General features: G+C 41.4%; 1 protein-coding gene across 3 annotated transcripts in view; it reads right to left on the bottom strand.

The window, feature by feature from the left end:
• Camk1d (calcium/calmodulin dependent protein kinase ID) overlaps window positions 1-23970 on the bottom strand; it is a 390665-nt gene that overhangs the window by 123855 nt on the left and 242840 nt on the right. For all 3 annotated transcript variants that reach the window (XM_034510041.1, XM_034510042.2, XM_034510043.2), the window contains exon 3: window positions 13962-14036. In XM_034510041.1, coding sequence (XP_034365932.1) covers window positions 13962-14036 — 75 coding nt within the window. The remainder of the gene's footprint in view (window positions 1-13961; window positions 14037-23970) is intronic.

Here is a 23970-nt window from a genome sequence, read left to right as displayed (position 1 = left end):
TAAATACTTTATAACAAAACATATTCAAGAAAAAAATACATTTTAACTTCTTTCTAAAATTGCCTATCAGGAAACCACAAAAGCAGAATAATTCATCTTGTCATAATTTACATGTTCTTATTACTTTAAATAATATCTGCTTCTACACCCTGTCTACAGAACCTGCTCTTCCCAACATGAATTTGTTATTTTTATGTATTTGCAATATTATCCACAATCTTTGTCAGAGTCATATTGTATATGACTTCTGAGTTTCAAACTGCCTACACGTTCAATTCATTCTTTTCCACCAACCTTAGTATCTTTACTTTGGAAAATCTTTCTCTGTATTTGCTACAATGGCTGGTAAGTTCATAGCAAATTCTGATAAATGGGTAAGTTCAAAATTGCTAAACTGTAACCTTTCTTTCTTTTTTTTCTTTTTGAAACAACATAGGGCAAGTTGGCCTCAAACTGGCCTTTCTCTTGTCACAAGTTTGGGGGTGCTGGGCTTATGGGCATCTGTCAGTATACCTAAGTTCTAATTTATAAAATTCAACCAAAACATATAAATAATTCAGCCCACGTGTTTTTTAAGTATTGCTGGTGTGGGTGGGTGTGCACACATGTGCTCTCGTACATGTGCATGGAGGTCAGAAGACAGACAGCCCCCTGGTGTTGATCCTCAGGTGTTGGGAGCCGCAGTGATTCGCCATTCCAAGATGGCGTGGACATACTGTCCTCCCACTTGTAAACAACTGACTGCGCAGTTGCAAAAGGCAAAAGCACGCCAAAAGTCACTGCCCATCCTGGGGTGTAATATGGGGTGATGAGTGAACAGCCAATCAGAAGTGAACACGCCACTCTAGGGTATATATAACAGTGCCTTTCCCGGGCTTGGTGTCTTTTCCACTTTTGCTGTTACAAGAAGTAAAGCCTCGTCTGTAGTGATACCCGATTACTGCCTCCATGTCCTTTTTCGCGGGCGAAGGGGACACAAAAGAGGTGCGCGCAACACTCAGGAACTGCATATTGCTCACTGGCCTGGCGCTCACTAAGTAGGTGAGGCTAGCTGTCCATCAAGTCCCAGAGACCTACTTTTCCAGCACCAGGATAACAAGATGCATGCCCGTGTCTGACTGTCTGGGTAAATCACACTCAGGACAAGTACTTTACTGATTTGGCCATCTGCAGTAGGTGAACATGATAGTATTTGCTACTTTTCTTTGATACTTAAAAAAGATACTTTTCTCTGATACTTAATAAATCTTGAAAGATAAACTGTTCCTGTTAGTGATTTTCTTCTGCTTCCTCAAAGTTGGATGCTATACAAGCACACTTCTCAATCTTTTCTCCTGGCTAGACAGATATAAAATTATCCATAAAAAAAATAGAACTCCACCAAGATATTTTCCCCAGACTGAGCTCTTCCAGAGTACAAGTATAGATGTTTGAAAACTCTTACACAGTCTTTGAGCTCTTATCATTTAATGTGTTCTGTTTCTTTTATAGGGATGTGTTTCAAGAGTTAGTTTCAATAAGTGACTGCAGATGGTTACTAACTACAAACACTTAATATAACACCATAAATAAGAATTTCTAACTGTGGGGCTGGAGAGATAGCTCAGCAATTAAGAGCATTGGCTGTTTTTCCAAAGGACCAGAATTTGATTCCCAATACCCACATGGCTGCTTACAAACACCTGTAACTCCACTCACAGGGTATCTGATGCCCTCTTCTGGCCTCATAGAGCAACACATACACGCGCGCGCGCACACACACACACACACACACACACACACACACACAGTGAAAACTGATGTAGTCAAAGCACTTATACACATAAAACAGATGTTTTGTCTTTTGTCTTAGAGTAGGAAGCTTACAAAGGGCAATGCATGTTTAGAGAAAATGGAACACAGGAAAACAGGAGATGTGTGTAAGCGCAGGAAATGAGGTCAGAACAGCAGGGTGGCTGAGCCTAATTCTCACTGTGCAGATTTCTCCATGGGATCCTAGCAGGCTAGCTTCAGAGAGTACAGGCAGGGCACTGGTGTAGGATTTTGCATTTGCAAGGTAGATGTATCAGGTTAAGAAGGAAAGAGACTGCCAGGAGAGTAACCATAGGGGTGCATGCTCTAAAAGGTGTTAAGAGGACTGTGGGCAGGGGCAAAAGTGCAGTTCTCAATAATCTCACAGAATAAGCATAATAAGGCCACTGAGAAGCCATCAATGAGACTGGAGGCAGATGTGAAAGGTGGAGAATTAGAGAATCAGGACTGTCCTGGGGGCACCATGTGAGGAAGGGGTCGTGAGGCCATGTTACTTCATGCAGAGTCTCAAAGCAAGACGTGCTCAGAAAGTCACAATGTGGCGGACACTGAAGGCAGCAACATGGCTGATCATGGAGGACAATTTGTTAAGTAAAATTAGGCACAGAAAGATAAAAACGGTATGTTCTTGTTCACGTGGGGCTGCTTAAGAAGTTAAAATCACAGAAGTAGGGAGTAAAATAGTTCTTGTCAGAGTTGGGGAGGATAGCAAGAGAGTGACAGGATGGCTGAAGGATATGAGGTGCAATCACATAGAAAGTTTGACAAAAATTAACCATAAATTTCAAAATATAGTTACTAGACTGGCTTTGGAATATTCTCAAAACAAGAAAGTAATAAATATTTGAGGTTATGATTTTTCCAGCAACCTGAATGTGATCATTACATTTTATACATGCACTGAGAAAACTTACATCATGCCCCATAAACAGGTACAACTTCTGCCAATTGGAATTTTCAGTAACTAAACCCAACTACTGGAAGAAGGGAAGTAGACACCTTATCCAAGAGAAGGCAGGAAAGATTTACCTTTCTTTTCATGAGGGTTAATTGTCATTTGATGGCATGTCCCTTTGCTTTGTGATACTTGAGTGGTCCTGCTGTATACACCTGGGGTGCCAGTCTACATGGGTTTGAAGGAGAATTGTCCCCTATAGGCTCATGTATTTGAATACTTGGTCCCCAGTAGGTGGCACTGTTTGAGGAGTAAAAAAACCTTTAGGAGGTAGAGTATGTCAGTAAAGACTGGCTTTGAGGGTTGAGCCTGCCCCTACTTCCTGTCCCCCCCACCCCTGCTTCCTGTGTGTGGATAAATGTGATCCCTCTGCTTCCTGACTGCCAGGTCAGCCTCACATTCTCAGTACCCTGCCTTTCCTCTCATTATGACCGGATCTCCTCTGTAAACTAAAACCAGTCTCTTTTCTCTCTTAAGTTGCTTTTGGCCATGTATTTTATCACAGCCACAGAAAAGTAATTACAATTAGCTGCGCCCAATTGACCCAAGCTCCCCCTGCACTTGTATCTATCCCCTTGTGACATAAGCTCCATTGTCAAATCGGACTTCACTTAGGAAACAGAAATGTACAGGTTAAAATGATTAAGAATTTTCAGATGACAAATGAAAATTGTTAAAAAACAGGTTGGGTTGGGTTCTGGTTGGCTCCATGAATCACACTCCTGGAACAAGCTTGTTCCTATAGCACCATGTTATAGGTCTCCACTCAGATGTCACCATGCCATTTTGCACTATCTACCCACTTTCCAGTATGCCTTTCCCCTTGCTTATAATTTTTCTCAGTAGACTTTAGTAGTTCCCTGTGCATACTGAATTACTTATTATTTTACTGCTGTCTCTTTTTCCCATTATGTAAGCTTCACATGTATAGAACACGTATTCATTGTTATACCTCACCCTGTAGTCCCTGTGAGTGCACCACAAAATCCACTGCGCCACAAAAAAACATCAAAGCAGTGGGAGACCCCTCCTCCCTGCCCCAGCCTATGGCACTGCAGTAAAATGTCCCACAGGAGCTGTCCAAAATGGCGGCTCCTGTCAAAATGTCTACACCAGGAAGTCTCCTCAGCCTGCAGCCATAGCAGGAGCTGTCCACAGTGGGTGGCCTGCCTCCTTTCCTGCCTCAGCAGGAGCTGCCCCTCAAGAGCTATCTATGGTGGCTACACCTTCTTTCTTGCCTCAGCTACAGCCTTGGTAAAACATCACTGCAGGTGCAGTCCCACAGGAGCTGTCCACAGTGGCAGCACCTCGTCTCTAATCAACACCCCCCTTTGCCCCAGCTGCTCCACAGAGATGGCTCCTCAGCGAAAGCCAGGAAGGACTTCCTACCCTAACCCATGAACCTGGTGCAGAAAAAGTAGGGTGAGAAAAAGCCACCAATCTTTGAAGAGGAAAATCCACCAATCCCTGAGCTCCCCAAACTCAGGACTTGAAATCTCACCAATTCTTACTGTGGAAATCTCTGCTCTGAGAAGCTCTGCCTCCTCAGAAATCCTATATAAGCACTGCCCCTTTGTCTAGTTCCCTGCTGCCCACTCCTGGGAGCAGAGGGCAGCCATCCCTGGATTTGTTCCTCCACACATTGGAACCTGCAATAAATCTTTTTCATGAGATTTCCTGTCTGGTGTGACTCTCTCATCTGAAGAAGCCAAGAAGAAAAGAAGTAAGAAAAGAAGAGAAGAGGTGAAAAAAGGAGCAGAACTGAGGCCCCTGAGCTCCTCAGCTGAGCTAGGGATGACCTCCCCTGGGAGGTGGAACACCTCTGCTGAGGAGGCTTCCTCTCAGAGCCATGCAGTCTCTGAGCTCCTGTATCTCAGGATGCCTTTCCACTGAGACAATGTCCACCTCAGAGCTGTGTGGATCCTGGGTCCCTGAGTCTCAGGATGCTCTTCCACTAGGATATCTTCTCCCCTCAAAGCTGTATGGTTCCCGGGCTTCTGAGTCCCAGGGTACCATTCCATCCAAGCAGAAACACTTACATGACTCCTACCTAATAATACCAGGCATGTGATGGGGGTTCCATAACTACTTAAAACTTTTTGAGGGAGTGAATGAATGAATGAGATGCATAATGATAAGTGCAGATGAAGATTGCAGAATTTCAGGAAAGAGACGATTTCTCTAAGACCAGCTCTCTGGGATCACAGTCTACAGGGGTGATTACAGCACACAATAATCACCTTTCTCACTGATGATACAATTCTATAATTATAAGGAATGCCTAACAGAGTAGACAGCTTCCATGAAGGGTGACAAGGTAGCCAGATGGAGGTGTTGGGGTGCAGAAGGGGGCTGCGTGACAGAAGAAGAGCATGAAGAAGGTCGTGTGGTACTGTGGCAAATCCAGGGAGCTGTGATGCTCAGCAGAAAGAAGAGGGTTTACAAGCCAGAGCTGCGCGTTGTAGAAATGGGACTGTTCTGAGGAAACACCCCCGGTAGGAAGCCATATGCTGAATCTGCACAGCATGAGGGAACTGGTTGGGGCAGAGCAGAGCCTGCTCTTTTGATTAAGCCGTCATGAGAAGTGGCAGTCCTGGGGCATCTCAAACCAGAATGTGTAATCTAATACGCTCTGAAATTTATCACCATGCAGGTGCTCTGTGTATGAGTTCCAAGTTTTCGGTCTGCTAGGGAACTGGGAACAACAAAGACAGCCGCGACTCCTTCCACGCTTGTGCGTTTTACACGTCTGAGCCTGCTGACTCTCAGTTATTACACGAATGCTTCAATGAAGCAGATTACCTGTGCAATCTGGAAGTGAATAAACTAGCGATGTCGAAGCTTTATGCTCTAAGCCCATTTCTTCTCCTTATGCACTTTTGTGGCTTCTCAAAATCAAGACCTAGTGGTCAGATGTTGCTTTTAGAAAGTTCACGGTGCTTTCTGAGGATGGGGGCGGGTTGCATCTTGGTGGTATGGCATTTGCCTAACACAAAGCCATGACTGTGGTCCTCAGAACACCACCCTTCAAAAGAATTATACCATTTTAAAACTGTGCACAATTTAAGATATCGTCAATTTGTAATCAAAGATATTTGTCTTGTGGGTTGGGTTAAATGGGGAACAGGGTATTTATTAAAAGTATTATTAAAAATGTATTCAAAGGCATGATGACAAGAAGCTAAAAATTGCTACAAGAGACAAATTAACCAATGGCAGTATATCTCCCAAAGAGGTTAATTCAGCATAAAAATAAAAATAAGCAAGCTAGGAATGAGCATTGGAATTCTTAAATATGTGAGGCAAGCATCCGTGGAAAGAGAAAAACAGCTCAACAATAGGAGACTTTGACAGTGCCCTTTCAATAAAAGATAGGACAATACAACAAAATATCACAAAAGAAATGCAGGACCTCCCCACTGTAGACCAACAGGACCTGACAGGTATCTGAGTTCCATTCCAGCCAGAAACAGCAGAAGCACTTTTCTCTCAAGATGAACTCTCCAGAGTAAGCCATAGGTTAGACTACAAAACAAGGGTTAGTAAATTTTTAAAGGACTGACATCCTGCAGAGTATCTGTTTGCCCCACAAGGGACAAGAACCAGAAATCAACAGAAGGAAGATTAGGAAATTCATGAATACAGAAACTAATCAGAACACTCTCAAATAACCAGAGGGCCATGGAAGAAACAACAAGAGAAACTGAGAGACAAATTTAAATGAAAGCACAGCTACCAAAACATACAGCTTGGAGCAAAAACCATGCAAGATGTTGGGGCTGGAGAGATGGTTCAGCATCTAAAAGTACTTGCTGCTCTGGCAGGAGACCTAGGTTTGGTTTCCAGCACCCACTTGGGTGGCCTAAAGCTACCTGTAATTCCAGGTCCAAGGATCCAGTGCTCTCTTCTGGACTCCACAGGGCATCACATGCACATAGTATGTAATAGACAAACAGGCACACACACACACACACACACACACACACACACACACACACACACACACGAAATCAATATTTTAAAAAATCTTTTAAAGAAGATGTCTATACTGCTTGAAGATATAGCTGAGTGATGAGTTCCTATCTAGCAAGAACGAAGTCTTAAGTTCAACCTTAAATCCTGTAAATAAAGACATTGTAGCTATAAATTCTTGTATTAAAAAAGATAAAAGAAAGCATGACTATATAACAGCAATGCCATATAGTTGAGCCTAATAACACTTGTTCAAGATTATATGGGACCATTTTGATTTTGGCCTTTGCAACCTTTTAAGCCTTTATATCCCAGTAGTATTGCTTCAGTCCTGGAGAATGAGAGATGAGCTGCAGTCGCCAGAAGTACCAAGTTGGCATCTGCCAGAATCTCCAGATGTTACTTCCTACCAAAATGTCTCACAACTTCCCCAACCCAGGCAAGTTGGAGCCCCAAAGAACAAAACTGCTCACAGACCAACCCCTATAGACTGAGTCCCTCACAGGCTCAGCTACTCACAGACTGGACTCTGTCCCCAACAGGCTCCTTAATAATGCTTCTGTTTGAACTAGATCTTCTGTCAGGAGCATAGGCACCTCTCTCAGCCACCAAGCCTAACTCTTAATCACCCTCCGTGGAGGGAGGCCTCCTCTCAGAGCACAGGGTACAATTCTGAAAGGAAGTAGTCATGGTGCGTCATTGCCCTTCTACAAAGAGAGCACTAAAGAGGATCATCTCTGTCTTATGCCATAAAACCTCCTAACTACTCACCTAATACTGAACAGAAGCGACAGTCCTACCGAGTCCTTAATTAACTGTCTGTGGTGAATGAAGATAAGATTTCAGTAATTTATATGTAAATATATTAAGGTATTATATTCAGAAACACAATTTTCCTTCATTATTATGCTTGGCTACTTACATACTGAAGACTTTCTATTGAGAGCGATAATATGTGTCCTAATTAAAAATACTTTTGGGAACATAGGGTATAAATTATGAATGTAATAACCCCATGAAAGCTAACATTGGTGACCCCACCCCTAAAACACCTACACAAGCCAGCAGAGTAGATGAAACACATTTTCTTCAGGAAACTGCATATATTTTCATGTCCTGGGCTACTTGGGAACCAAATGAATATTCTTCAAAGAGTATTTGTTTAATCCTTAGGTTTCTCAATCTCAGCAGGTATCTGGTTATATTATACATATTTGAATGCTATTATGGGATGAAATAAATGTTAAAATATTTGGATCTCACTTAGAATAACCATAACAAATCTAATCATCATATTGACAAAAATCATTCATAGTCATTATTTTTTTACAAATTACAGAAGGAAACAAAACAGAGTAATTGTGAATGGAATAAAATTATTCAGGTAAATTCCTATGCTAGTACTAAATAATCATTTTTCTATGCTTTTAAAATATTTATCGAATCATAATTAATAAGGTTTTCTAGGTAAAATGAGTTATTCACATTAGTAGTACCTACAAGGGTATTTTTGCTTCAAATACATTGCCAAACCATTATACTACACTAGCCAAGAGTACGAACTGGGTTACTTGCTGCCTTAATCAAATGATTCAACCTCTCAGTTTCTCCATGTAAAATTGTAATATACAACATCTCAAGTTTGTTGTAAACATTAAGTAAGAAAACCAGATATATTTAAGCATCACCATTCCTTTTCTATGTGATTTAAATTTAACAAAGATTTATTTTTTTAATGATTTCTTTCCCTTTAACTATGTGTTTTTATGTATGGAGGGGTATATGCACATGGGTACAGGTACCTGCAAAGGACAGAAGAGGACATTAGATCCCCTGAATCTGGAGTTACAGCCATTTGTGAGCTGCCCAATATGGGTGCCAGGAACAGAATTCTCTGGAAGAGCAAGAGTGTTCTTAACCATTGAGCCATCTGTTCAACCTCTGAACAAATATTTACAAAATGAAAGACTTGTGTGATCTGACGAGAAAGCTGAGTACAGAACAAATATGTATTAAGTGTTCCACACAGTATACAAGTACCGTTCTCATGGGGTACAAAGTAGAGGGTAACTTTTCTGAAAGTGCAAAGTGCTATAGAGAGAAACAATGTTGAAGGAAGAGGTAGGGCATAAACTTGGCTACAGTAGGAGTTAAGGAAGGAAACTAAGGCTTTATACAAGTGATCTGGAGGAATACTTTTTGAAAAATGGCCATCTAGCAGAAATCCCAGCATCCCCTGCATTCCATGAGAGCATCAAGAGATCCAAGGGAAGGCCGGTGAGATGGCTCAGCTGGTGTGGCCCTACATGGTAGAAGAAGAGAGCTGACTCCTAAAAGTTGTCCCCTGACCTCCATATGTCATATGTGTGCACACAAGAAGAATGAAGAGATGAATGGAGGGATGGGTGGAGGGAAGGGAGGGAGAGAGAGAGAGAGAGAGAGAGAGAGAGAGAGAGAGAGAGAGAGAGATCTACTTTACTAGTGATAAGCTCAGATCACTTGAGGAACACCAAAGACTCTGGTCTGGATACAGCTGAATGAAAGCAAGAGAGAAGTGGGCTAAGAGGCTAAGTCAGGGATGTTACAGTGGGTCAGGGCTGATGCAGTTCTGGAGGCTGCTGTAAAGTCTTTGTAAAGACAAAGACAATGGACATTGACGTAGGAAGTCAATGGGAGTCTTCATCAAGAGTCTGGCTAACACGCTAAGACAGCAGTGAGGTGCTGAGGTGGGGAAAGAAAGACAGGTCCCTCGGACCCAGGAAATAGCTGTGATATTGTGTAGTTGGTGACACTGGGTGGGTGAGTTTGTTGGTAAGAAATATGAGTGTAGGGTGACTGTAGAATTTGAATCCAAGAAATTGAAGGAAGGGAGCTCCCAGTTGCTAAGGTGAGACAGACACCAGGAGATTTTGAAAAAACTCCAAATGGTACTTACTACACAGCAAAATGAGACTGTTGAGTAGTTCTACACTGGAAAAGAGATCCAGGAGGTGTCCATGTGTGGAACCTAAAGCCTTATTGAAAACGTGGTAAATAAAAATAGCCATCCACTCTATTCTTTCCTACAAAGTACTTCTAATGTATTCTTTTCTTTGTTTAGTGTATGTGTAAGCATGCATTTATGTACATGTGCACATGAGCATGGATCTTTGCATGCCATGATGCATGTGTCAAGATGAGAGGACAAACTCTAGTGTGAGCTTTTGCCTTCCATTTTGAGGTTGGTGTATGGCAGGCTAGCTGGGCTACAAGCTTCTTGGAATTCTCCTGTGTCCATTGGTCATCTCAAAGTAGGAATACATGGATTACAGATGTGTGCTGTTGTATCTAGCCTTATGTGGGTTCAGGCAATATGAACACGGGTGCTCATGCTTGCACGGCGAGCAGTTTACACATAGCCCTTTAAACGTATTCTTTAATGTATCAGCTTTGAGTTTACTCAATCCCCCATAGATGTGATGGGGGAAAGGTGAAAGGAGGAATCCTTTATTATTTACAAATACAGGGCTGATAATCTACAAGCAAACATGGATGACAAATAAACTTAAATGGATTTCTCATCTATAAATTGTATCAGTGTGATCTCACTCTCTTACTATACATAGAAGAATGTTCTCCAAATAGTACTCTGAAAAAAATGTATTTGTCTAAAACCCAAATAAAATGTAAATAAATACTCCCTAATCAATTAATCTTTCCTATAGTAGCAGAGGGCAAATACACCCCATCTTCAGAATCAAGACAGCAATTAGAAAACCAATAGAGCTTAGGGTCCCGAGGAGCCTTGGTGCTGAGGAAGATGTTTCCTAGGAAACCAAAATCCTCTCAGACACAAATATTGTGAAATCCAGTACTCCCTAATGCTGTATTGTGAATCCTATATATTTAGAAACTAAGAGCTTTCAAGTGAGTAAAAAATGAAAGCAAACACAAACAAGCAAAAAAAAAAAAAAAAAAAAAAAAAAACCCAAAAGAACAAAACTACTTTCCACTAATCTAGACCCAAAAACCTAGACAACCAACCTCAGGAGCAAAAGCTACCACGCCCTGGCAAATACAACCCAACAGAATGACAGAAATTGTCACAGAGCCTACAAGATGCCCACAGCTAGGCGAAGTCTTTCTGATAATACTGTATTCCAATGCATCGAGAGGTTTCTGTCACTGCCTTTTCTTTTTTCTTCTTGTCATGTCAACTGTCATAAAACATTTACCTTAGATACTGGAAGAGAGGAAAGATCAGACTTGTTTATTTGAATTCCCAAAATACATGACCAAAGCTATTTCAAAGACATGCAATATTACCTTAGAACATACTTGATGTTTCAAACTAAACTATCCAAGTTTTACTTCATAAAATTCTTTTGGGAATTAACAAGAACTAGTGAAGGAAATGCTTTAAAAAAAATACATAAAACAACTACTTGAACTACCATGGGAATCACTTATAAAAACTAATCGTGTTTTTACCCACTAGCAAGCAACTGGAGAACTGAAATAACATCCTGTCACAACAGGATTGACAAAACGAAATATTTCAGATTGAACTGAGCAAAGAGATGAGAAGCCCACATGCTGAAAACCATAAGGTACAGACCTAGACTGATAAATGACCCAAAAAGAGAAACAGACTGTGCTTATGAGTCAAAGCTCAAATTAATTTAGTTGTTCTCAAATATTTATTTAGATTCCATGCAATCCCAAACAAGATTTCCATAAAGTTCTTAAAGTTTGATTTAAAAATTTATACAAACACCCCATTTGAAGAATGCCAAAGCTATTTTATAAAATAATAAATAGAAAAAGAGCATTATCCTATCTAAGTCTAAGATGTGCTTTAGGGTTATAACATTGTATAATATTGACACAGGGACAGATACCTAGAATGATAAGAATAGAAACATGATCATGCAACATTTTAACTAAAATATTATTTATTTATTTATTTATTTATTTATTTATTTATTTGTGTGTGTGTGTGTGTGAGTGAGAGAGAGAGAGAGAGAGAGAGAGAGGAATGCATGTGTCATTAGCATACTTGTAGAGTTCGGAAGACAAGTTATCAGGTTTATTCATTCTTTCCACTGTATGTGACCCAAGGACTGAACTCAAGTTGTCAGACTTGGTGGCAAGCACCTATACCTACTGAACCATCTTGCTGGCCCAGGAAATTGATACTTGACAAAGCTACTAAAGCAATTGTTTGGTTTGGTTTGTTTGTTTGTTCCTGCAGAACTCCTGTCTGAGATACTAAGATGTCTCCATAAGTGTGCTCCATATTAATGAAGCTTTCTGTAACAGCAAGCAAGAAATGATGTTCTCAGCTGACAAGCGGAGTATCAGTGATAACCACAGGCTCTCCAGGCTTATGTTCTAGACATAAGCTGTTCATGCCCACCCCCTCTACATCCACTTCTACTGGTGAGAACATAGCCAGGCTGTTTAGAGAAGTAAAACTGAGGTCTATTCATATCTTATCTTGTTAACATCTAAAGAGCATCTGCAGAGACATCCAGGTGAACTAATGCAGATGTCCACAAAGAAACTGCACCTACCCAAGACCCAACCACTCCCTCACATTCCTCACACCACCTCTAAAGCAGACACTGCCATCTTCTCTTTTGCCCATTATAGAAACTGGTCCCCAGCAAGGCCTAGTCATTTGCCCAAATCCACCCAGCTAGCCAGTGGCACTGCTGAGACTTCCATCTTGGGGTACTTCAAGTGATGTGGGGTGTATTTCTATACACACAAACCAGAAACGAATAAATGCTCAGACCTTTGGGTTCTGGCTCTGGCATCACTCATCTTGCCTTATCAATAAAAAAGAAAACCTTGGAGTTCAACACATGGCTGACATTTTATAGGGCTTTTGCTCATCACCAAAATGTTATATTCTTCCTACTGGGCAATCAATATTTGAAGATGACTCATTTATATCTTTAGGGAGTAGACACTACATGAGACAAAGTCACAAGTGTTTTTAGTATCAGTCTCTAAATCTGGGGAGAATAATTACTTGATAAGAAAGAAAAACAGAAATGTGTGCTATATACAACTAACAACAAGACATGGAACTAAGAAAGATCCCTGAGTCACTGGCCGGTCTACTCTAAACTCGGCAATAAAACAGGTGCTTAACCCAACTTAACTGTCGATGTCAGAGAAAATCAGACAGATGCATCCAAATGGGACACTCTAAATTATTTACCCAAAACACCATCATCTATGAAAATATTTTCAAAAGTAATGAATAATAAAGAAATAGACTCTTGGGTACTTTTTTTTTTTTTTTTTTTTTTGTAGCAGAATGGTCTCCCAGAGATAAAGTCATTCAAACATCCTTAAGGAAGAGAATACATGAAAAACCATTTGTTGGCCCAGCCTAACCATCAATTCTTCGAAAGCACATCTTTGGCAGTTCAAAGTCTGAACCTCATCCATCAACAATCAAATTCATTGTCTATATTTTGATCTTCAACAAAAGTCCTCTCAGTCACAGGACTCAGTAATGTGGTCTCCCAGCATTTACCTATGCAGGCCATGGAGATGGCCTAACATTCTGAGAGATTTCTAATACTTAATTCTAATAAATATAGAATGGGATGCTCCTGGCAATCACACACTTAAAGAATTTATATGGTGAGAAAGATAATTTCACCTTAAAAAAGTTACATGTATAAGTCATCTCTGTCTGATAGTCTCACTTCTTCCCTGATAAATTCGAGGTGTTTGCAGATTATAAGGGCAATCTAATGGATGTGGCAATGTCACCATCTGACTCCAGTAAGTGAATGTATCTATGCACCAGAGGGAGAGAAGGGAAAGGACAGAGCATACAGCTGCCATCTGCTTTCCTCCCCCGGCATCCCTGGAAATGAAGACAGGGCTGGGAGTCTCTCCTAGAGATGGGAGCAAAGTGTTCCTCATCCTGGGCCCACTGAAGTGTCTTTAGGCAACATTTGGCCCCGGCACATGAGACAGCCAGAGAGACACGGTGCAGTAGTGGCATGGAGCTCAAATGCGAGGACTCCACAGACCCAGAATGGGCCTACTCAGGTCTAAAGATGACTGTGTGCCCCATGTCGGGGGCCATCTTTGCTCTCTGGTGCCCCACAGACTTCACTATCTTCTCTTCCGGCCTCACACAGTCCACAGCCTTCCTTTGTTAGGTTCTGGGGTTCACAATCCTCAATGCTCATCAAACAAGCAAGGTACTTACAGTTGCATGACCAGGTAGAGGTGATTCGGGCTTTCATAAATATCTTCCAAGGCAACGATGTTTTCATGTTTAATCCTGAAAGTAAAACAGAAAGCAGATACACGGTGGTTAAGGGCAATCATACTCGAAAACAAGGTCATGACAGAAAAGAAGAAGAAGAAGAATCCCAACTCCCTGTTGAGACACTGAAGACTCTACTACCTTGTTCTATTCTTATTCCTTAACCCATTATCTACCCCAATCCCTCATCTTCGTATTCCTAAGACCTTGGAAGCCCACAGGTAGTAACACTGGATTGAATGCTGTTGCTATGCATATGTGCCATCTATCAAACCTCTCAATGCTGCATTTTCTCACATAGGTCCATGTCAAATGGCTGACAATCCTGGGCAGAACACAACTTCTTTCTTCTGTCTCAGAAGATTTACAGAGATTGTAAACTAGTCTGAACAGCCACCTGTGTGGGGGTCCATCCCTCCTGACAACCAATATAGTCTAGGGAACAGTTTCATGTTGATGTAGGCAACAGAAAGCCAGCCTGACCACTCCCACCTGAGCTCACATGTATCCCATTAGGAAATTCAGTTTCATGAACTAACTAGTGGGTAACAAAGCTAATTTCATCATAAGTTTTCAAAACAATACAGGTTCAAGCCATCTCTCGGCAGTTGGATTTCTCATTCTCTCTTGATAATCCCTGACATTAGTGAATTACAAGGATAACCTCAACAGATAGCCCCTGAATCTAATGAGAGCTTGGCACAAATGCAAACTCTGATGGCTAATACAAAATCACAGTGGGTTCCAGCCATCTGTATTTTAAGACCCTCAGACAGTGTGCATGCATAAAAAGACTCGAGAGACAACGAAGAGCAGATAGGTAATTTTCAAATTTCGGTGCAAAAATGAGTGCCCTGGGAAGGCAGATATAGTGGGTCCAGGGTATGGACTTAGCATCTATATGTCTCACCAAGACGCAGATGCTGCTGGCTAAGGACCACACTGATCAGCAAGGTTGGAGAACAGAGACAGCCCAGGAGAAGGAAACAGATTCTTTCTCTATGAGGAGCAGTTTCTGCTCAGCATGTCAGGATCCACATTTATTTTATGCACAAGGGAAGAATCGTTTCAGTCCTCAATGAGCTAATTATCTTTGAGTGCATGCCTTTTGCTGGCATCCCTGATGAACCAAGCCCCTTGAAAGTAGATGCACACAACCTTGTACCTACAACAGACCTATTTAATAAATATTTGCTGAATGAAAGGATGGGTGATATTCAATGGGTTATTGCCACTGAACAGAAATATAAAAGCAACTTTCCATATGTAATTTGTGAGAATGGAGGGATCCCACCCGCCCCCCACAAGTATCATATGGCTTCCTCTGCTGAAAGGTAGAATGAACAAGAGAGTTCTCTTGATCTGAGCTGGGAGAAGAGCAGGTACTTAACAAAGAGTGGCAGTGCTAAGCTTTGATTTCTATAGCTCTTATTAGTTAACATGTTTGAGGGAGCTAAAATAATTACACTAAATTCACATTTCACCCACCTCCTGTGCAGGGCACCTACTTATCTGTCGGTCATAGTCACTGTACAAGTAAAGCAAAATAGCATCAGCAGTGAGTTATATTATACACTAAATAAACCATGCCACCAAAGGAGCAGCTTTGGTGCTTAAATGGAGCCTGTCAAGATCTTAGATATTTGTGGAATTGTCCTCATTAACTATGTGTGAGAGGCTATAATCAAAGGAAGTGTATATCATATACATGTTTTCTCTTTATTAGAGCATAAATATTTTCAATTAGTCACATTAATTTGGGCTTTCAGGGCCTAGATTTATAGGTAATTGAGATGAATGGTACCACAGAGAAGGGTGAAAAGGCAGAATACTGGAGTCACAATTACCTCCAACACACTCTAGAAAACAACACACACTTTAAATATATAAATGTGCTCCAGATGTTGCACCATTATTCATATGGAATGTAAGCGTTGCTGGGAGCCTCGTGTTCTCATGTGCTGAGTCTTATCACACCTGGACACATCACAGATTGGTACCTATGGTCCTGGCAGTCTTTGGAAACGGGACAAAGAAGGCTGCCTGAGCCCAAGAAGAGTTCAGTCATTCAACAGTTAATAACCACTTCACTGCATTCAAAGACTCAACTGTGTCCACAGCATTTGCCTAGCTAAAATGGCAGGCTGTGAGAAAGGTCACAGAGCCTGACTTGGGTGTGTGGGATAGAGAACTTGGTCTGTCTTAATTGGTTGCTGACAGGAAATTAATTTCCGTGCCCGCTGGAGCATTCCAGAGGGGAACCAAAGATGGTAGGGACAAACCAGATGAAATGGCTGAGAAGATGCCACTTCATTAACTCTCCCTTCCAACTAGTGTCTCAATGAGTCAGGCAATGGAGTAATTTGTCCCACACTGGGTTTCTACTAAGTATCTGGAAAAATACATGGTGGGAAAGAGGGTTTTGTTTTTCAAAAAGCTTGTTTTGAGGAAGGAAACTACACACAATTAGGCATTAAATGGCAAACTCTGAGATTGTCTTTAAGATGACAGAAAGCTGTCCTGTGTGGGTCAGAATTATGGAAAATATCTCAAGAATAAGATGGGGGCTGAGTTTCCATGGCTAATACTTGCACAAGCACACTTGAGTGCTTTCAAATACATCCCAAAATGGCCTCTTCAGCGTCTCTTAAGGAAAGTAGTTTAATTAACTTAGAGCTGTTAGAACATAGTGAAAGACAACATTCTAGTCTCCTACATCTACTTTTAATTATGCATTCCCCCTTCCAGATTCCTTATGATAGAGATAGATTAAACTTAACATTTTAAAAGTTATAGCTTAGCTTTACAAAATACAGACTAGCCATCCATTTGTGAGGCTAGGACAGGATCACAAACTCTGAACCATGAACTGAGTCCCTTTTTCCCCCTATTCATTCAACAAACACCCATATACCAGGCACAGTCACTGGGATTAGGGATTTAGTGGTGGACAAGACAAGAGGGATACTCAGCTCCGGTGAGCGTATATAGGCTACAGCCAAGAAGCCTTCCCAGGGAGTCTGATACTGGCTAGAAATTAGCGTTCGTGTCATTAGTCATCACTTCTGAAAGTAGCAGAGGTTAAGCCTACATGTCTTCCTGCAGAGCAGAGAGGTTCATAATGCATCCTTCTAGGCTTTTCTTTTGTCATCGGTCCATCTTCTATCAGCTATCTTACAATATAGTCGCTGTCTCTTATCACTGGAGTGGCATTCATTTTGACCAGACTATGTTATTCAAGCAAAAGTACAGGTGTGAAACACAGGTATCAGGAGCTGAGTATTAAATAACAGCGAAACTATTACTCAGCATGAGCTAGATATTATGCATATGCAAATAAATGGTAATGCAAGGTTGTCATTTTCATCATCTGTGTAAGTGTTCACACATAAGAAGGTAAGTTCTACATAGGTAGGAATCTTAATGATTTCACTCACTACCGTCTCCCTAATGTCAAAGGAGGGTGTGACTGAGAATGTTTAAAAGACATTTGTGGAATGAGTGAATGAATGAATGAATGAATGGATGAAAGAAAAATGAGCTCAGAGTTCACTAAGCCATCTATTCATCTTTACTTGCGTTTTTACCATATCAGATTGCCTTTCTTCCCCAGGGTTTTGAAGTTAAAGCTTCCCCCCCTCCCCCCATCATTATTTGGCTTATTGTCTTAAGGCTTCATTGCTGTAAAGAGACACTATGACCAAGGCAACTTTTATTAAGGAAAACATTTAATTGGGGGCTTTATTAGGTGATTCAGGCAGATGTGATGCTGGAGAGATAGCTGAAGAGTTCTACATTTTGATTCCAGGTAGTAGGGAGAGACTGTCACACTGTGTTGGGAAAACCTGCTATTAAAGTCATAGTCTACCATGACTGGACTGCTCCCTGAGCTCTGCACAAAATGGAAGACCCTGTTTTTAGCAGGGCTTCCTCTTCTCGACCTGACTTTATCTGGGAAGCCTGACCCCCACATCTGATAACTGAGGAATGTCACAGGTTCAACTTCCTTTCTCCCCATAAGAACTTGCCTGCCACGTAAGCACCTGGCATGCTTCTCCATGCAAATGAGGCATTCCCAGTACCTTAAGCCTTAAACGATGTACATTCAGCCTCTTCCCACTTTCCAAGGTGTATACAGCTCTTGTTCACCCCAAATAAAATAGATGCACAAGCTGCTTCTCGCAATATTGTTTAAGAAAGCTATCTCACTGAGTACCATCTAAAAGAGCTGCAACATCGAAATCCTCAGAGAAGACCTCACTTCCCAACCCTTGCCAGACTGATATCTTGGTGACCCACCCATTCCAGAATCCACTTCATCGTTTCCTGCCCAGTGTGCATCAGCACCTGGATACTCCAAGTGAGGAAACAGAACACAGAGTCATGCACTGGACATACTTGAGCATGTATGAGAGATAACTGTGGTATTCTAAATCTTGATTCACTCATCTGTTGTACTTACTACTCAATGTTGGGTCATTTGCTTATTTTGTAGGTGCCCACTCAGTGCCTTTTTTCAAATTCCTACTTAAAACTTTAAATGGGAAAGATGTATTCCACCAGAGAACCCCGTCCAGACAACTGACATTGATCAACTGGCTTTGGTTACCATGGAACTGCAAGCTCCAGAGTACTATCATCGAGCCTGTATTTTACCATTAATACAGGAGACAATCAAGAGGCTCTGCTGAAATGACACTTCTATATGCTATAAGCCACTCAAGACTATTTAAAAGAGAAGATTTGTTCTTTGAAAACCCAGGTTAGCCCTAGCAACCACTACAGTCTTTACTAGATGATCACAAACCATCTGCTTAATTTTCTATTCCAGAATGTTACCATGCATTGGAGTCCCGCTTCGCAGTCTGTAGATCTCAGACGCCACCATTTTATGTTTACAGAGTCTGACAATGTCTCCGATATTGTTTTCCTAAACGTCAACTGTGATTCTTTTGTAATAAGTACAATTTCCCCAGTCCCCTGGGACATAACAAACCTAAAATCACCAGTGAACAAATTTCATCCCTTTCTTTTGAGCCAATTTATAGAGCTGTTTTATTACACCATTTATTGAGCATCAAGTATGTGTCAAGACTGTACTAAGTTGCATTTGTTGGGGCTTAGAACTGAACCTACCATTCACTTATCTCCTCAGACCCTAGGGATTTCTAACTATTTTATTTAAATTAACAACAACTTTACAGAGTAGACATTATTTTCCCCACTTTTACAGAGGGATGCAAACATCTAGGAGGTGCAGTATTCAATTTGATAATGAGTCATAATTAGGATTGTTGGGATCTGGTCTAAGTTTATTCTTACAACAAAGCCTACTTTAAAAGCTATTACATAATTTTGTATGAAGTTGGGGTGCTGATTAGTTTTTTGTCAATTTGATATAAGCTGGTATCATCTGGGAAGATGGAATCTGAGAAAAAAATAAAGTCTCCATTTGGCCTGGAGGCAAGTCTATGGAGCGTTTTTCTTGATTAATGATCAGATTGAGAAGAATCGGTCTACTGCAGGCACCACCACTTCCATTGCCTCTGCTTCTATGCCTGCCTCCAGGATCCAGCCTCGAGTTCCTTCCCTGGCTTCCTTTCATGACGGACTAAGTCAGGCACCTAAACCAAATAAGTCCTTTCCTCCCCAAGTTGCTTTGTTCATGGTGTTTATCACAGCAACAGAAAGCAAAGTAGGGCATGAAGTTATAACAAATATGCCTAAGACAGCTGTTCTCAACCTGTGGATTGGAACCCCTTTGGGGGCTGCAGATCAGATATCATGTATATCAGATATTTATATTATGATTCATTGCAGAAGCAAAATGACAGTTATGAAGTAGCAGTGAAATAATTTTATGGTTGGGGGAGTCACCACAATGTGAGGAAGTGTATCAAATGGTCACAGAGTTAGGAGGGTTGAGAACCACTGATAAGGGAATATAAATCCAGGGTTACTTGTATAAAATGATGACACCTAAATCTGAGGCATCCATCTCGTCATTCACAATACAACATCCACCCCAAGGATTGAGAACCAAGACTATATTCTCAGAAGAAATGTGGTTCAGTCTACATAGTGAAGCTTTAGCCATTAGATCTCCCTTCTCTTCCTGAACTCAAGGGGCAGCAAGTTGCTAAGTTGTTATATTGCTTGACTTTATTAAGAGTTGTTTTTAAAAAATTCTTCATCAAAATCACTGACACATAGTGCACCCTAATAGATCCATAATGCTGCACACAGAGTCGTGTACTGGAACTGGAGAGATGGCTCAGTGGTTACACTGCTCTCCCTGGGGACCTAAGTTCAGTTCCCAGCACCAACACGATGGTTCACAATCACTTGTAACTTTGGCTTCAAGTGATCTGATGCCCTCTTCTGGCCTCTGTGGGCACCGGGCAAGCAAGTGGTGCACAGACATAACTGCCAGCAATACACCCATACACATAATATAAAGTAAAATAAATTTACAAAATAGTAATCCCATACTAACCAGTCAGGCTGCACAAACAAGCAGAAAACTGGGTTGGTTCTCCACCCTTTTGCATCCATCTGAGAAACCAGGCACACGGCTTAAACTTTCTAACTTGGCTTGCTCGTTTGTAAACAAACACTAAAATATACATTCTTCTTATTTCACTGTCTACCAACACATTTGCATGTGTTTGTATCAAATATATGTGAGCATACAGATGGATCATATGGTATGCAGAGGTTTATGTGAGCCACTCCAGGAAATGTCCAGAATTCAAAATTCAAATCTTCTCTTTGCTACCAGCAGATGGAGCTATAATCAATAGGAGACTAACGAGGAAGGCTTAAGGTACCTAACATACTCAAATGAGGTTTTAAGTTGACAAGTCAATTTTGTCGTAGGTGTTTTTTACTGTTTAAAGATTAAGTAAAGTATATTTTTTTCCCCGTCGTGAAATGAATTTTTCTTTGAGTTACTAAAATTGAATAAAAGGGACTGGAGCCATAGCTCAGAGGTTACAAGCTCTGAGTGTCCTTCTAAAGGATCTGGGTTCAATTCCGGCACCCACATGGGACCTCACAACTGTCTATAACTCCAACTCCAGGGAATCCAGCACCTTCACACAGACAGGAAAAATACCAATTCACATAAAATAAAAATAAATCAATCTTTTTTAAAAGTAGATTAAAAAAAAAAAAAAAAAGCTGGAAATGTGTCTCAGTTAGTGGAGGGCTTGCCTAGCATGAACGGGGCTCCTGGTCCTTGCAGGTTTCTAATGAAACCAGGCATGATGACAAGTGCCTGGCATCCCAGCACTTAGTTGGTGGAAGGAGGAAAATAAGAAGTTTAAGGATATCCTAGCCTATGTCCAAGGCCAGCCTGGGCTATATGAGACCCTGCCTCAAATAAAAAGAAATAAAGATTAAAAACTCTTGCTCACAATTTATCATAGTTTCATGAGAGTATCCTAAAGAACCTCAGTGCAACACAGACACACCAGATGAGCACAGTGGCCTTACGTGATGAGGCAGACTGGGGTCTGAGCTGGTAGGTACTCTGGGGTGCCGAATCGCTCAGTCTCTATTTGGCTATGCTCTAGCTACATCATTGCTCAAGGTCACGGTTTTCTTATCTTGAAATTGCCTAGCTCAACAGGATTCTCTTCAAGGTTCTTTCCAGTGCTTCTAATCAATGAATTTAAAATGATAACGAGCATTTTATCCAATCCAATCTGTAAGGTTTTATAATGTCAGAATAAATTGTTTATTCTTTCATTGAGTTCTGTGAGCTAAGCACTATATACACACACACATATGCGAGACATATATATATGTGTGTATATATATATATATATATATATATATATATATAGCCAAGACCATTAAGAAATATGTGAGACTCATGAACCTTGACTTCAGGAGTCCAACTTCCCCAGAACAGTCTTTACTACCCAGGAGCCTTGTTACAAACTCACACTTCAACGGGCTCTTGTGCATGGTTAAGTTCCTCAATTAGATGTGGGATTTACTGGAATATGAAGTCATTCATACAAGAATGACCTGCTTGTCTTTCCATAACCAACCTCACATTGCCCTGAACTCATAGAAAAAAAAATACTCAATAGTTTGCTTATAAAATACTTTCCAGAAGATCAAGCTAGGGCCTGGTTGTCTTTAATCCAAAGGAGTGAGAAGTTAGATCCATATGTCTCGCATATATATGTGTGTGTGCATATGTATGAGTGTGTGTATAGTGCTTAGCTTACAGAACTCAATAAAAGAATAAACAATTTATTCTGACATTCATAAAGCCTTACAGATCCTCAAAAGGCTGATAGGCTTACAAAAAGTTGGAATATTTGATTGTCAATTGCTTTCTGCTTTCTGTTACTACCCTTGGTAAAACAGCAGTGGGCCACAAGACCAATCCTGTGTTAGACTTATCTGAGAAGATTTAAGATAGACTGATACCTTACAGGGGATGTGTTGCGGGTAATATTTAAAAAACACCCAGCACAGGCCATCTCTGGAAGGCAGTGTTGCTCTGCTTAGCTCAGGCAGCCATCTTCCGTGGCCAGAAGACAAGCACACCACAGCTGGAAGCAGCCAGAGGCCACATGCATCACTAGACCCGAGAGACGCCAGCATGGTGGTTGGCTCTGCCAATCCACCACGCTGTCCACAATGCTTGGCTGAGCCCAGACCATCCCACCATCCCGCCATCCATGTGGTACCCAGTAGAAATGAGACTCTTCCCCTCCCCTCCCCCCCAATGAGACTCACTGAGAGTCACACGGGGAGACCAGGGCAGGATTCAAACTCGAAAAGCCGGAAAAAAGCCGGGACATGTCCACCACCAGAGGGCGGGCACCAAAGCCGTGCACCACCGCTCGCTTGCTAAGAAATGAGACTCTTAATGTTAAATATTATCTAATATTCATATGTTTGGAAATGCTCAATTAACAAGATGCCCACACAATTAGAGTTGTTACCCAGTACCTAACCCTAGATAAAATTTGTTACCCAGGACTGTTCTTGATACATCCATGGTTCTCCATGGCTGCTACATCTCTCCCCTCTCCTCCTAGCTCCTCCTCCTCCTTCTCCTCTTCCTCTCCTCGCTCCTCCCACATTAGCTCCTCCTCAATCACCGTGCTTATTGCAAACAATGTAGCCACAGCAGGAAACCATCCTGCTACAGAGATGCATCTTGGCATGTACAAAGCCCCGGGTTTCATCCTCCAAACCACAACCACCCATTCCTCCTTGATACCTAGCCCTGTTCCTAGAAATTTTAATTTAATTGCTCTGGGATGTACCCTGTGCATGGTGATTTGTTTATTAAAACTTCTCACCAAGCAGTGGCAACACACACCTTTAATCCCAGGATTCCAGAGAGGCAGAGGCAGGTGGAGTTCTATGAGTTCAAGGCCAGCTTGGTCTACAGAGTTGAGTTCCAGGGTGGCCAGGGTTGTGCAGAGAAACTCTGTCTTGAAAAAAAAAACCAACAAACAAAAACCCTTCTCAAATGACTTAAGTGGACAGAAACTGCTCAGTTGCTAAACTGTTGAGAAAGAACTCAGATGTTTAGGTGACTGGTGAGTCCTCAGGTTTAGTGGCCACTATAAAGTTATCCTAGGGGGAGAGATCTCCTTGACAACGGATCCTGTACTAACAGTAAGATTCAGTCTGTCCTGAGGATAGAGTTCAGGGCCACATGGCTAGCCCATTATTCTCCCTCCTAGGAAGAGTGTGAATCGTTGACACGTCCCACCTGGCTACCTACAATGTTTGTAATATTTCTTAGGCAAGCTTGGCAAGACTATTGCTTTGTGTGAATATTATTTCCTTTTGGGTACCTGTTTTGAAGAGTAATATATGTGCCCAGGGTGCTTGAACCCTGAGAACAGACACCTGGAGATGTGGAGGCCATTAAGGTGTTTGGTGTTCTTGGAATAGAGGCAAACCCCTA

Source organism: Arvicanthis niloticus, chromosome 8, assembly GCF_011762505.2.
Source record: "Arvicanthis niloticus isolate mArvNil1 chromosome 8, mArvNil1.pat.X, whole genome shotgun sequence".
NCBI lineage: Eukaryota > Metazoa > Chordata > Mammalia > Rodentia > Muridae > Arvicanthis > Arvicanthis niloticus.
Note: the sequence above shows the minus strand (reverse complement) of the source record. Positions and strands in the feature narration are given on the sequence as shown.